Source organism: Schistocerca nitens, chromosome 5, assembly GCF_023898315.1.
Source record: "Schistocerca nitens isolate TAMUIC-IGC-003100 chromosome 5, iqSchNite1.1, whole genome shotgun sequence".
NCBI lineage: Eukaryota > Metazoa > Arthropoda > Insecta > Orthoptera > Acrididae > Schistocerca > Schistocerca nitens.
In genome coordinates, this window is record NC_064618.1 from 231,780,064 (window position 1) to 231,795,898 (window position 15,835).

Genomic DNA, 15,835 nt, shown 5'->3' on the forward strand with positions numbered 1-15,835 from the left:
AAGAGAGAGGATGATCCGACATTTGTTAAGACATCGGGGAATAATTTGCATGGTAGTAGAGGAGGCTGTAAAGTGCAGTAATTGTAGAGGACGTCAGAGAGTGGAATATACACAAGGCATAATTGAATATGCTGTATGTAAGAGCTGCTGTAAGACGAGATTAAAGATTATCACAGCATAGGAAATCATGGCGCAAATGTCAGAAGGATGCAGACCCCTCCCCCTTCCCTACCTTGCCACCTTCCCCAAAAAGCAGTATTCCTGGACGACCCACACTCACACCTGTTTTTTGTGTTGTAGACCGATTACTCCGAAAACAAGCTGTCATTTACGCAATGGTTCTTGTACTCACACTTGTTTTTTGTGTTGCAGAACGATTATGCCGAAAATAAGTGGTCATTTACGCAATGGTTCTTGAGCATCGTGGGGCCATTTGGGTTCTGGACCTCACCTGGGGGTACGGACGATGTTGACCTCAAGCCGCCGGAACGCTGCGAACCGTGCTGTAAGTTATTTTCACAGACGCAATAGTTACACTTTCAATTCCAGTTCTAGGTGCCGTATTTGCTGTTACAAGCTCTGCATCGTCGAAGAAGAGCATCTAAACTCTGTCGCCGAAATTATTCTGGTGCATTCGCTTGCTTTAGAAGTATACTCGGTCAGAGATAGCCATGGTATCGAAATAGCACAATATTTTTCCTCTTGCATGTAGCAATGTAGCATCTATTAACGACACACCACTCACAATACACCACTCAAATTACTCGTGGTCAATTTATTGTTGCCTCTCTTCATGACTTATTTCCAATAAAATCGACAAAGGCTCTAAATAACGAATTTACTGCAGTAATGCTCAGTGCAAGTGAAAGTAATCCCTACATACACAATTTCTAAAATATATACTCGCCAAAGTAAATTGAAGTTTCGCCTCTCACATGTACCCACAGAAGATACTGTCGTCTACACTGGTTTCCACACATGAGAAATAACAAAAGTCAAAAATGTATGTTTCGTTGGTCATGGTGAGTAGCCAAAGTGACACAACACTGAATGAAGGAAATACACATAAACATGGTTCCAAATAATGAATTTATTTTCGATCCATGTTGATTTTCAAAATTGATATTTCGGATGTAGTGCAGATAACTTCTGTATAAAGTCTGATTACCCCAAGAACAAACAAGACCCTCCCCCCGGCGATGTTTGGTGCTTTATAAATTGTGCTCGAATTCTTTACAGACGAATGGAAAAACTGGTAGAAGCGGACCTCGGGGAAGATCAGTTTGGATTCCGTAGAAATGTTGGAACACGTGAGGCAATACTAACCTTACGACTTATCTTAGAAGAAAGATTAAGAAAAGGCAAACCTACGTTTCTAGCATTTGTAGACTTAGAGAAAGCTTTTGACAACGTTAACTGGAATACTCTCTTTCAAATTCTGAAGGTGGCAGGGGTAACATACAGGGAGCGAAAGGCTATTTACAATTTGTACCGAAACCAGATGGCAGTTATAAGAGTCGAGGGGCATGAAAGGGAAGCAGTGGTTGGGAAAGGAGTGAGACAGGGTTGTAGCCTCTCCCCGATGTTATTCAATCTGTATATTGAGCAAGCAGTAAAGGAAACAAAAGAAAAATTCGGAGTAGGTATTAAAATCCATGGAGCAGAAATAAAAACTTTGAGGTTCGCCGATGACATTGTAATTCTGTCAGAGACAGCAAAGGACTTGGAAGAGCAGTTGAACGGAATGGACAGTGTCTTGAAAGGAGGATGTAAGATGAACATCAACAAAAGCAAAACGAGGATAATGGAATGTAGTCAAATTAAATCGGGTGATGCTGAGGGGATTAGATTAGGAAATGAGACACTTAAAGTAGTAAAGGAGTTTTGCTATTTAGGGAGTAAAATAACTGATGATGGTCGAAGTAGAGAGGATATAAAATGTAGACTGGCAATGGCAAGGAAATCGTTTCTGAAGAAGAGAAATTTGTTAACATCGAGTATAGATTTAAGTGTCAGGAAGTCGTTTCTGAAAGTATTTGTATGGAGTGTAGCCATGTATGGAAGTGAAACATGGACGATAACCAGTTTGGACAAGAAGAGAATTGAAGCTTTCGAAATGTGGTGCTACAGAAGAATGCTGAAGATAAGGTGGGTAGATCACGTAACTAATGAGGAGGTATTGAATAGGATTGGGGAGAAGAGAAGTTTGTGGCACAACTTGACTAGAAGAAGGGATCGGTTGGTAGGACATGTTTTGAGGCATCAAGGGATCACAAATTTAGCATTGGAGGGCAGCGTGGAGGGTAAAAATCGTAGAGGGAGACCAAGAGATGACTACACTAAGCAGATTCAGAAGGATGTAGGTTGCAGTAGGTACTGGGAGATGAAGAAGCTTGCACAGGATAGAGTAGCATGGAGAGCTGCATGAAACCAGTCTCAGGACTGAAGACCACAACAACAACAACAAATTGTGCTCTGCAGAAAGAGAATAGCACTATCACTGCAAAGTTTCTCCTAACACGAAAAGTGTGAGAAGAAGACTGCGAGAAGTGAAATGCTTCCAGAAGTTATCACAGAGATACTATATTATTTTCAGGTCAGAAGACCAAGCTGGTCAGTTCATTCATAGAAATGTTCGTTGTTACAAACATTTATGATCAACACAAGTCTGTCATTTTGCAGATCAAAGTCATTGTGAGTGGAATGACATGTTATAGATAAAATGAGTAGTTTGTAAGGAATGTTGAACGGCACTGTTGTAACAGACTGGGAGACTGTACCAAGGGCGTTTGAAGATTACTTCAAAATTCTGTATAGTGTAGCTAAGAAATGCACACTCAGGTAATAAACTACGAGAAAATGTGCAGTTCGGAAGTACTGCCAGAGAATAAGAGAAAACATTTCGGCTCAAGGAAAGAGGAGAAAGCCCTGGGAACGGCGAGACAACAAGAGAAACAAAAACAAGAGCAGAGATGGTGGAAGCAAAACTAGCAGTTATTCAAGGAATGTTAGCTGAAGAGAACGATGCCTAGTAGTCATCACACTGTACAAATTGTTATTGTCCGCAAGAAATGGAATATGGGAAGTATTAAGAACTACAGGACAGTTAGTCTTTTGTCGGTGGCATACGAGATTTCTACAAAAATACATACTAATCGTCTTGGAAAAAAATTAGACTTCAATTAGGGAAAAAATGGGTATATAGCAATTGATTGTCTACATTCACGAGAAAACTTGTGATGGCAGCACTTGAGAGCCAAGCGTTAGATTACATCTTCATCTTTTTCTTAACAAGAAGGATGAAGCTCCTATTTAATTACATCAAGAGAGAAAAGTTCAGAACTGAGGAAAAAGTCAGGCAAGGTGCATCCATTTCACCAAAACTATTTTCTGCAGTTAAAAGACGTCCTCAGATCATTAAATTTGGGTGATACAGGAATACACGTAAATGAACCTTACATGGACCCACTATTATCTGCTGATGACATTGTTTTGCTTGCTTCGGATTCAGAAGAACTTCAGCAAAGGATGGAGAAACTGTAAAGGGCAAGTATGATTGTAGGCCCGAATATTGAATACAGTAACAACAAAAATATGTATAATAAGTATGCTGATAGGAAAACTGGAAGATCTGATGATGAAATTAAGCAGTTGCCAATTTTTATACTTAGGTCAACTAAAAACAGTGGAGTGTAAATGGCGTTGTCTTCATTTGGGAAACTAAATGCTGTATTCAGAAGTAAATTTCTATTGAGCCTTGAAAGGAAGGTCTATAAAAAGTGCATATTGTCCTTACTAACTTACGGATGTGAATCATGAACATTGAAAACACAAACAGTTCAGAACTGAAGGTCGCGCAACGAGCAATGGAAAGATGCATGTCGAGCATAACAAGAAGGAATATAAAAGCAAACAAACGGGTAAGATAAAAGACAGAAGTGAAGTACATGTTAGTGACTGCTAAGAAGCTGAAATGTGTTGGGAACGTACCCAGACGATATATGGCTGATGGCCGGAGGATATTCAGAGGTACATTCCTCATGATAAGACCTAGAGGACAACATAATGGAAAGATGGATCGATGAGATAGAGAACAGAATGGGAGTGCGAGTAACAAGCAGGCGCGGATCCAGGGCTCAATCCTGTGGAGGGATGAAGGGAAGGGGCACAGTTTGCTACCGCCTCCCCACCTCTACCCAACACTCCGAAATACAAATTAACGTCACCCTCACTTTTAACGTACCACAGATGAATTCATATTTCAAATTATTCTTCATATATTTTTTTTAATGTCTAGTATGGAACTCCCAGCTCCTGTGACCGTTTACAAATGAACTTTTTTGGCGAACGTTCGACAGATGCTGCAGCCTCCACATATATTTTCAGTCGTATTGGTGGTGGTCCTGAACAGGGCTTATCTTTCATGGAACCAGTTATAAAGAGCTATTTCTCCCACCGTAAAATTGTTGGTTTTGGTGGATAGGTTCCTGAAACTATACAATGAAATCATGCTGAATATCTCTGAATTTCTGTTTGGGGTGGTCCGTGAGCCAACGTGCTCACTGCCATCCCTTTCTCCATGGTGTAAGTAGACTCATCAGCCACGATTTACAAATAAATCACCACCTGCAACATTAAGAAATAACAATTCATCAACATCTATGTAATACATAGGGGGTAATGGGGTACTTTGTGTAATCCTAACGGGCTTATTCCCAAACAATAAATAAAATAAATTGTTTAGACTAGTGCTAGTAGATCGTTTTAGAATATCTTCTAAGAAATTGCAGAAAGCATTCGTCTGAAAATTCCCGAAGTATATCATATGTGATGTAATTTATTTAAGAACTACGTACAATGCAACAAATTGTGATCATATCATTCTCAATACTTCATTTAGCATTAGGATTGTGAGCCCATCTCTGTAGACTACGACTACATGAGCTTGTTAATGAGTGGAATGCTTTTTTCTTCAGTCGTTTCCGCCTCCGTTTGAGAAGGCAGTCTTTTTTTTTCTTATTTCTTAGCGGAAAGTATTTCCCTTTCTACCTTCCTTACTCAACTGGTAGTGGTTTGCAGGTTATATAAATCTTTTTAACTCACAAATCGTGTCTGATTTGCTTTCGACGGCGGGTACGGTTAGCCTTTGCAGGGAGTCTTTTCCTAACTGGAATTTTCCCCGCGTATGGTCACATTTTAAGCACATCCCACGTGAATAACAATCACGCAAGCAACTGCAAAGTATCTTGTGTTAAACAAAGCGTGTAACTTCCAGACTTCATTGCCATTTTCGAGACCCTTAGCGGTCATGCTACTTTATCCTCTGAAAGTTATCTGAGAAATTTTGGAACTGGTATAAGGAAAAATATAAATATTTTTACTAAAATGTTCGGATCTGCGCCTTGTAAGAAGTCGCGTAGGGCGCAATGAATCCCCTGGAAATTGCATAAGTGTTAATGAAGGGATGATCATGAGAGATAAGAAAAAGCAGCTCAACCATGGTTCCAGTAGTGGGTTCGTTAAGATCTTAATTTAGGTTTAGCACTAACTTTACATTAGGATAGTAGGTATTTAATAAGAAGAAAAAGGCAGTATATGCTTTCTCTAAATCTGTGTCTTTTGTATGGCATAAATTATCAGCCATAAACCGATATTATCCATCATAGCACTAATGAATGCTAACTGTTTTCGAGCTCATAACAATAAATAAATCTTACTTTCACGTAATTTTGTCGTACTTGCTTACACGCTACACTGGTTTGTATTGTAATCTTCCGGCAGCTTGCGGTATGGCGAACGAGCGCAGGCGCATCGTGGGCGGCACGGTGACCAAGGTGAAGCAGTACCCGTGGATGGCGATGCTCATGTACGGCCGCACCTTCTACTGCGGCGGGTCGCTCATCAGCGACAAGTACGTGCTCACCGCCGCACACTGCCTCTACGGGTGAGTGCTCCTCGCTTTCTTCCCACTTCACCAGCCTCTGTAGCCGAGAACAGGGCAGACACGATGCACCCACTGTAACGTGGAGAATATACAGGGTGACACGGAAATGTACTGGGTGGCACACGGGAGACGGACGGTTTCTAATGAAATAATACTCAGCCAACTTTAAAATTAATGCATGTTTATTTACACAAAATCAAAGCTCATTATTTGCCATTTTAGTCAACAAAGTTACTTGTGAAAAATAATGCCGTCAAGGTGATGTCCATCATTTCGAATGCAGGACTCACGTCCCTTCTCAAAATCCTCCATCACACGGACTAAAATCTCTGCAGGGATGGCAGCAATTTCTTGAATAATTGCATTCTTCAACTCGTCCAAATTTCGTGGTTTGTGGCTATAGACACGGTTCTTAAGGTACCCTCACAGAAAAAAGTCACATACTGACAAGTCGGGAGACCTGGGAGGCCAAGGAACATTGCTAAAACGTGACATAATCCGGCCAGGAAACATGCGTCTAAGAACTTTCATTGAAGTGTTTGCGGTGTGCGATGTTGCCCCAACTGCTGGAACCAAACGCATTTTAAAGGCTGGCTCTGAGCACTATGGGACTTAACATCTGTGGTCATCAGTCCCCTAGAACTTAGAACTACTTAAACCTAACTAACCTAAGGACATCACACACATCCATGCCCGAGGCAGGATTCGAACCTGCGACCGTAGCAGTCGTGCTGTTCCGGACTGAGCGCCTAGAACCGCTAGACCACCGCGGCCGGCCATTTTAAAGGGATTCGTCGTCTTCTTAGTTCTGGTTTCAAGAATGTTTCAAGCATACGAATGTAACGAACCGAATTAACAGTAACTGTGGCCCCATTCTCTTCAAACAAAAAATAAGGCTCAATAATGCCAATAGAGCCAAGAGCACACCAGACTGTTACTTTTACTGAGTGTAGAGGACGCTGGTGGATAAGGTGTGGATGCTCTGGAGCCCACTAACGTAGGGTTTGCTTATTCACAGTCTCGTTTAAATGAAAATGAGCTTCATCGCTCATCAATAAAATTTTATTTTCATTCGATCCCAAAATCACTTGCATTCTGTAAGCGAAGTTTTCTCGTACAGCAAAATCAGTTTCCTTTAGTTGTTGGGCAATGAGCATTTTGTAGGTATGGAATTTTAATTCCTTATGCAAAATTCGTCTAACCGATTCACGATTGTTTCGTAACTCACTAGCATGACGTCTAGCTGACCGTCCTGGGCTTCTGACTGCCGCTTGCCTTACCCTTTCAACATTTTCTGGTGTCGTTACTCTGCGTCTTGGGCCAGGATGCTTCTTATCCAGTATGTTTCCAGTTGATCTGAAGTTTTCCCCTCATCTGAGAATTGTGTTACGGTTTGGAACAGCTCCATGTCGACCGACATTGAACCGCGCATGAAACAATCGCTGTGTAGCAATAATAGACTCCACTTTTCACGAAACTATTATGGACAAACACTCGACGTTGCAAGTCCCACTGCTCCATAGTGACTGAGTAAATGAAATGGCGTCTTGTGTGGATCAGAACTATCCCCACCACGACCACCTCCCACCACCGCACCCTCAGAACTACGCAGTTCAAAACAGTCCGTCTCCCGTGTGTCACCCTGTACGTCGCAAATTGCGGACACATTCCTCACGCGTAGACGAAGAAATTATACGAGTATTATATGAACAGGGTCGGGAAACGCTGTGTTTCCATGTTACAACTCATTTCCTCCAACTCACTAATCAAGTGAAACACACACGAACAAAACGTACCAGCGTACCACATGTGACTTTTCTCACAAAAAATGTTCAATATGCCCTCTGAGGGCACTGATACCCGTCGTCACAGTGAATCTCGGATGCGCTGATATATCCCTGGATTATTGAGTATGGTTCGCAGCCTTCCACAATACAGGCACAGAGACTCTGAACATCTGGTACTGAGGTTCCAACAACAAGAGCTTTGAAAGGCCCCACAAATAAAAGTCTATTGGGTTTAGGTTCGGAGAGCATGGAGGCAAGGCAGTTGGTCCATCTCCTCCTATCCATCTGCCACCGAATCTGTTACTTATAAGCCGACGGAAGTTAACACTAAAATGGGGAGGTGCTCCATTGTGCATGAAATACATGTTTGGTCGCATAGCTAAAGGCACATCTACTAACAGATCAGGTAGAACACTAAAATCTACGAAATTATCATAACATTATCCGTTGAATCTGGGTAGAAGAAAATGAGGCCCTACCAAACATTGACAAAACATCTTTGTTTATGACTTGCTTCAACAGTTGCGTGAGAATTGACGTCTTCCCATGCATGCCGACTGTGAAAGTTTACAATCTGATCTCGTTGATATTCGTTGGAGAAAATGAGATTCCACATGGAAACAAAGCGTTTCCAGACCCATTCTCATATAACGAAATTTCTTCGTCTACGTGTGAAGAACGTGTCGTGCAATTTATGGCGTACAATTTTGATATATCCTATATGGAAAAGTTAACAGAAACTCTAATTGGTACTGGGTTATCATTGGTGTTGTACCAACAATTAGAAAAAGCGATACCAAATTTTCTCTAAAATGTGGACTAGTGGACACACGCAGGGGTTACAGCACTCTATAGAACGATATAAAGGAAAAGGCATCATTTCAAAAAATGGTTCAAATGGCTCTGAGCACTATGGAACTCAACTGCTGAGGTCATTAGAACTTAGAACTAGTTAAACCTAACTAACCTAAGGACAACACAAACATCCATGCCCGAGGCAGGATTCGAAACTGCGACCGTAGCGGTCTTGCGGCTCCAGACTGCAGCGCCTTTAACCGCACGGCCACTTCGGCCGGTGGCATCATTTCTATGAAGAAATGACGGACGATACGTCGCTACGGTGGATCTGGTTTCAGCAGATGTGAGGTACAGGGCTGTTCAGAATGAATATAGCGATTACAAACGTCTATAATTACTTAATGCATAGCGACAGACTGATAAGAATTTCGGAGAATGCAAAAGAAAGTAAGTGGACTCACCGACACCAGCGCATTAGATATATGCGTTTTCAGTTTAGGAATTGTTCTCTTAACACTATAAAAAGACATCGATAAGTGTCTGGCCAAAAGCAGAACACACTGTCGTCATGTCAAGTACGACTCATAGAACGGTTTATGCCACTTTACAAAATTTCCCACTATTGCATAGAAATTCAGTAGACTTGAAAATACATCTAGGTACTGTTGCAACCTGCAGCTTTAATCGGTACGATGATGTCGGAGATACCTGGAGAATTTAATGTGGACGGTTCTATACCGTTACATTATTTCGCAGAATTTTTTTCTGCAAAATTGAAGAATTTGTGTTAAACAGGAAAGGTAGAAAAAGTATTGCCCTTTCTTCTACTACTTCGTGAAGAGGATGCGGTGGACACGTTTTGTCTTCCAAGTTGACAAAAGTCGTACTCACAGGACTGCGCGCATGCATTCCTGGTTTGAAGAACAGTCTGGCACCTGATCCTAGCTCGTCTCACGCGCTAAGTCAGCCGATCTCAGTCCAACAGAAGACGTCTCGTACTATGTTTTGGAACAACCGGTGAAATACAGCAATCAACATTCACACTACTCTCTTTCTCGCTGAACTGAGGCCGTTAGCAATGCCACAGGCGGTGTTGCGCGGTGTTAGTGGGACGTCTGGCGGGACGACTAATGCTTGGCCCCATATGTTTACTTAGAGGACTCGGCATATGAAGTCCGAATCCACGAAATTCCGTGCTCTGTATTGTAAAGCATTTCGAAAACTACATTGCAAAGATTTATTTAAAAGTACTAAATGATCAAACAGCTATGCGTTTAGTTTCAGGCTAATTAAGAGCAATTAATAGAGTCTTTTTATAGCAGGGAAAAACTCAGTATGTTTATCAGCAATATCAGTGATTGATATTTTTGTAGGTATTTGTGCTCTCATAGACCAAAAATCGTACCCCACTGTTGCTTCCGATAAGAAGTTATCAGTGTTATAATACACTCCTGGAAATGGAAAAAAGAACACATTGACACCGGTGTGTCAGACCCACCATACTTGCTCCGGACACTGCGAGAGGGCTGTACAAGCAATGATCACACGCACGGCACAGCGGACACACCAGGAACCGCGGTGTTGGCCGTCGAATGGCGCTAGCTGCGCAGCATTTGTGCACCGCCGCCGTCAGTGTCAGCCAGTTTGCCGTGGCATACGGAGCTCCATCGCATCTTTAACACTGGTAGCATGCCGCGACAGCGTGGACGTGAACCGTATGTGCAGTTGACGGACTTTGAGCGAGGGCGTATAGTGGGCATGCGGGAGGCCGGGTGGACGTACCGCCGAATTGCTCAACACGCGGGGCGTGAGGTCTCCACAGTACATCGATGTTGTCGCCAGTGGTCGGCGGAAGGTGCACGTGCCCGTCGACCTGGGACCGGACCGCAGCGACGCACGGATGCACGCCAAGACCGTAGGATCCTACGGAGTGCCGTAGGGGACCGCACCGCCACTTCCCAGCAAATTAGGGACACTGTTGCTCCTGGGGTATCGGCGAGGACCATTCGCAACCGTCTCCATGAAGCTGGGCTACGGTCCCGCACACCGTTAGGCCGTCTTCCGCTCACGCCCCAACATCGTGCAGCCCGCCTCCAGTGGTTTCGCGACAGGCGTGAATGGAGGGACGAATGGAGACGTGTCGTCTTCAGCGATGAGAGTCGCTTCTGCCTTGGTGCCAATGATGGTCGTATGCGTGTTTGGCGCCGTGCAGGTGAGCGCCACAATCAGGACTGCATACGACCGAGGCACACAGGGCCAACACCCGGCATCATGGTGTGGGGAGCGATCTCCTACACTGTCCGTACACCACTGGTGATCGTCGAGGGGACACTGAATAGTGCACGGTACATCCAAACCGTCATCGAACCCATCGTTCTACCATTCCTAGACCGGCAAGGGAACTTGCTGTTCCAACAGGACAATGCACGTCCGCATGTATCCCGTGCCACCCAACGTGCTCTAGAAGGTGTAAGTCAACTACCCTGGCCAGCAAGATCTCCGGATCTGTCCCCCATTGAGCATGTTTGGGACTGGATGAAGCGTCGTCTCACGCGGTCTGCACGTCCAGCACGAACGCTGGTCCAACTGAGGCGCCAGGTGGAAATGGCATGGCAACCCGTTCCACAGGACTACATCCAGCATCTCTACGATCGTCTCCATGGGAGAATAGCAGCCTGCATTGCTGCGAAAGGTGGCTATACACTGTACTAGTGCCGACATTGTGCATGCTCTGTTGCCTGTGTCTATGTGCCTGTGGTTCTGTCAGTGTGATCTTGTGATGTATCTGACCCCAGGAATGTGTCAATAAAGTTTCCCCTTCCTGGGACAATGAATTCACGGTGTTCTTATTTCAATTTCCAGGAGTGTATATTTGAGCCGCTTTGGCTCAGGCAACACGTAGCTTTGTTGAGTTGCATATATGTCACGGTTTACTAAATTTCTTGCGAGCTTTTCAATAAGCCATTCAGTGCACATGCAGATGTCAGATACTTGTATAAAACTGCAGAATGAACTAATCAGTATTGTGAGTTGATAAAATCTGTAAAAGACAACTAAAAATATTGGTAGTAACTTATGAAGACTTCGTCGCCCGAAACCAAACCGAGAATATCTGAAGAAGTGTGTCGGATTAGATGTTTTTACAAAAGAGGAAGGACTGCTAGAAAACTCTCCAGAGAGTGAAAAGGTGACAGCTTTGCAGCACAACTTTTTAGTATCTAACACAACAGTCACTTACTCCTGCCGGGCCACACCAGCCTTGAAAAATATGATCATCGTTTCTGGCTTTAGCCTACAGAGATCCACAGGATTGGCCTCATTTCGAGTCTGAATGTATGGACTTGGCACAAGCGTTCACTTGTTGTTAAGTAAACATAATACACTAAACTAACTCATCGAGCTTTTTCAAGCAGGCAACATTTCCTTCTAGCACTGTGAAATGGTGTAACGTATTCTTAGATGTCAGACAATGTAAACTCCACGTGGGAATATCAACTATATAGAAAAATACAGATTACTACTTACCGTAAAGAAGACACATCAAGTTGCAGACAGGGACATTTAAAAGACACTTATATAATGCCTTCATCAGTAAAAGAGAGACACACACACCATTCACACACCCAAGCAAGCACACCTCACACACACGTGACTGCCAATTCCAGCATCAAATGCAACTATCACCTGGGATGCAAGCAGTAATCTGGAGGAGGTGGGGGAGGGGGTAGTAATGTATGGGCGAGGAGAGAGACGAACGCTGGTGAGTGTTCACAGACAGGTGCTATCCCCGACCTAGTCTGCAAACAGATCTCCTGTGCCATTTCCCACTACACCCCCAATCCTCCCACCACCCCCAAGAGCCAGCCACAAAGGAGTGTCCCCTTCATCACCCAGTACCACCCTCAGCTAGAGCAACTACATCCATAATCATACCCTGAAATGAGGGACATCCTATCTGAGATACTTCCTACCCCTCCTAAAGTGGTGTTTCATCGCCCACCCAACCTTCACAACATCCTAGTCCATCGCTGTGCCACTCCCAGTCCCAAACCCTTGCCATAGGGATCATACCCCTGTGGAAGACTCAGATGCAAAATCTGCCCAATCCACCCACCCAGCACTTCCTATTCCAGTCTTGTCACAGGCTTCGCCTAACCCATCAGAGGCTGTGCCACCTGTGAAAGCAGCCATGTCATTTACCAGCTCTTCTGCAATCATTGCACAGCTTTTTACATTGGTATGACTACCAACCAGCTGTCCGCAAGGATGAAAGGCCACCACTATATTTTGTCCAAGTTCAAAGTAGACCATCCTGTGGTAGTACATGTAGCTGAACATAACGCACTTGATTTCAATGGCTGCTTCGCTACCCAAGGCATCTGGACCCTTCCCTCCACCACCAGTTTTTCTGAACTGCACAGATGGGAGTTAGCGTTACAAAACATTCTCCACTCCCACAATTATCCCGGCCTCAACCTACGGTAACATACTGTCCGCACACATCCACCCAACAGTTTCCACCCCCTCTGTCCTATCATTTCTCCCCATTCTCATCTCCCACCTTGTTTATTTGCAACCCTCTGCTAACGCACCCACCCATCTTTCTCCGTTCCTCTCCCACAACGTCCTGACGCTGTGCCTCTTGGCACTCTAGTTCCTACACACTCCACCAGAAAGCGTTCGTCTCTCTCCCCACCTGTGGACTACTATCACTTCTCCATTCCCGGCCCGTCCAGGTTGCTGCTTGTGTCCCCTGTGATAGTTGCATTCCAGCCCGAGATGCTGGAGCTGGCGGTTGTGTGTGTGAGGTGTGCTTGCCTGTGTTTGTGAGTGATGTGTGTGTCTCTCTTTTACTCATGAAGGCTGTGGCCGAAAGCTTTATTTAAGTGTCTTTTAGTTGTGCCTGTCTGAAACTTGACGTGTCTTGTTTACGGTAAGTAGCAACCTGTCTTTTCCTACATTGTTCGTACTCTTAGATGTCTTCCGCACAGTGATAATGTAGTAGTATGAAGAAGAAACTGCTGTGAAAGCGATCGAAATGCACATGGTACCGCACATGTCCTTCTTGAAACAGAACAATGCTCAGGAAGTGCTGCGTCTAGCTGTTGTTGATTACGGGGTAAGAAGACTGCGATAGGATATTTCATTCCACCGCAGCTGGGATACACCCCGTTGCCGACTTGACAACAATACTTCGACAAATGCAAGAAAAGCAGTCGGCATGTCACGTCACACAAGACCGGCTTTTCTTCCACCTTCGTTTGGTTCGTACTAAAACATTACTACGGAAGGGAGAAGGATTCACAAACGAATGAATAATGCACTCTATGGCTGGTGTTACACTTTCTAAAGAGGAGGTGGTAACTGCTATAGCATTTTCTCACGGCAATGCTACTCATAGAATTGGCTATTGCGGAATCACGGGAAATCACTACTAGAGTATTAGAAGTCTGTCATGAATAAGAACTCTGTACTCCGGATTCCATGGGGGGGGGGGGGGACAAGTACTCCCCCCTGTTACCGCCCCCACCGCCCCCCTCCCCTCCCATCACCCACCCTTGCTAGCGCCTGTGAATACAACGCGTCTAACTGGGCCGTCTGTAAGGTTACTTGAGCCATGTGGACTGAGCGCCAAGTTTAACCATTTATAGGGCAAAACTTCCTTTTTAAAATAGAGCACTGAAATGCACTTCTATTACTTATCATACCCAGTTGGATAAAAATATTTAAGATTGGAAAAATCTTACAGTACTAATTATTACAAATTTTTAAATTCGGAAAAATATCGACCAAAATGCATTCTGTGGCAGTGCTATTCTGTATTCGATAATTTAACCACTTTGCGAAAATGTGGTCTTTTATTAAAAGAGGAATAAGCAGAGGAAATCAAAATTTTATTTGTTGTTTTCTTCTGTTAATTCATATACGTTCATAAAACAGCATACAACTAGTACACACATAAAATCACAAATCATAAACCAGATTTATTCTGTTGCTTAGTTCTGATGATGGATGAGTCCAATGCATTGCATACACAAAGCTACATTGCAAGAAGTGCGTGCCAATTTACTACATTTAGGTTTGCTTCGTTTGCTGCAAAATGAACATTCCTTCATGTACATGCTGTAGGCACAATGTTCAGTCACATTTCTGAATAGCATCCCTTAGAATTTTGCAACCTTTTCCTGAAATTTTGACCTGTTAATTCTTATTTTAGTGCTGCATGTTGGTCGCATTTTTGTTTTTGAACAGAAATTTGCAATTAGTTCATTGGCCAGAATATTTCTAAATTTTAGATGTGAGATAGGTTTAGTATTCTCAGCAAGGAAGCTAGTCTCCTCATACAGTATATATGCATTTACTGTGTTTCATCAATGAAGTAATAGAAAATTTTCATCAGTCACACATAGAAGGGAATGCAGATTCACTGGAATTCTAGACCAAAATGGCAGGCAAAATGTTTGAGTGTTATATAGACATGGATTCATTGCCTGTTTAGAAAACTTCAGCTGATATGGAGTAACTATGGACATATTAGATTCCAGAATATGATTCTGAACTAGAAATGTATTCTAAATTCCTCCGTTGCTTGACTGAACTTCATCAAAGCTCAGTTCCGTTTGGTGGTCACTACTGCCTCTGGAAGTTCCCACTAGAACGTCCTCTGCGTCTGAGCCTCCTCCATACACAGAATTGAAACCGATGTCATCAAACGCATCTTCCAAGAGAAGCCGTTCTATTTATGAAGGGTTCAAGCCTGATTTTCCCAATGGCATTATGACCTAAATTGTAAAAAGTATTATTTATATTACGACTCTGTAATTGTTGTAAGTTTAAAGACCTACGAGCAAAATTTGAGGAGTCCGTGCACTGCAAACATCTCCTTCTGCTTTCCGTGTACTATGCAACTCACTATTTACAAAAAGCTGACCTTGCTATACTAACGTGGAAGTCAGCTTCTGTAGAACTGCCTATTACATCTGAGCGCAAAGCTTTATTTTAGAAACTATGTGATAAAAGTGTGAAGTAAATGCTGAAGTACCACATTAACATCATATAATCTGCGCAGAAATATTTGTTTACAGCCGAAATATTAGCTAAACTCATGGGAAGTTGAGCTGTGTACGTGTTGTCACACACACACACACACACACACACACACACACACACTGGATGCAGAATACTGTCAACATATCAACATTACTCTTTAAAATCGTAATACATTATATAAATGTAATGACTTACTAGCAAAATTACTGCGCAGTCCACGCGCTGAAAACTACGACTTCTTTGTGGTTACACTATC

General features: G+C 43.2%; 1 protein-coding gene across 1 annotated transcript in view; it reads left to right on the forward strand.

The window, feature by feature from the left end:
* LOC126259789 (trypsin-1-like) overlaps positions 1-15,835 on the forward strand; it is a 128,171-nt gene that overhangs the window by 94,842 nt on the left and 17,494 nt on the right. Inside the window, exons 3-4 of the mRNA XM_049956797.1 lie at positions 373-505; positions 5,782-5,944. Of these exons, the coding sequence (XP_049812754.1) occupies positions 373-505; positions 5,782-5,944 (296 nt within the window). The remainder of the gene's footprint in view (positions 1-372; positions 506-5,781; positions 5,945-15,835) is intronic.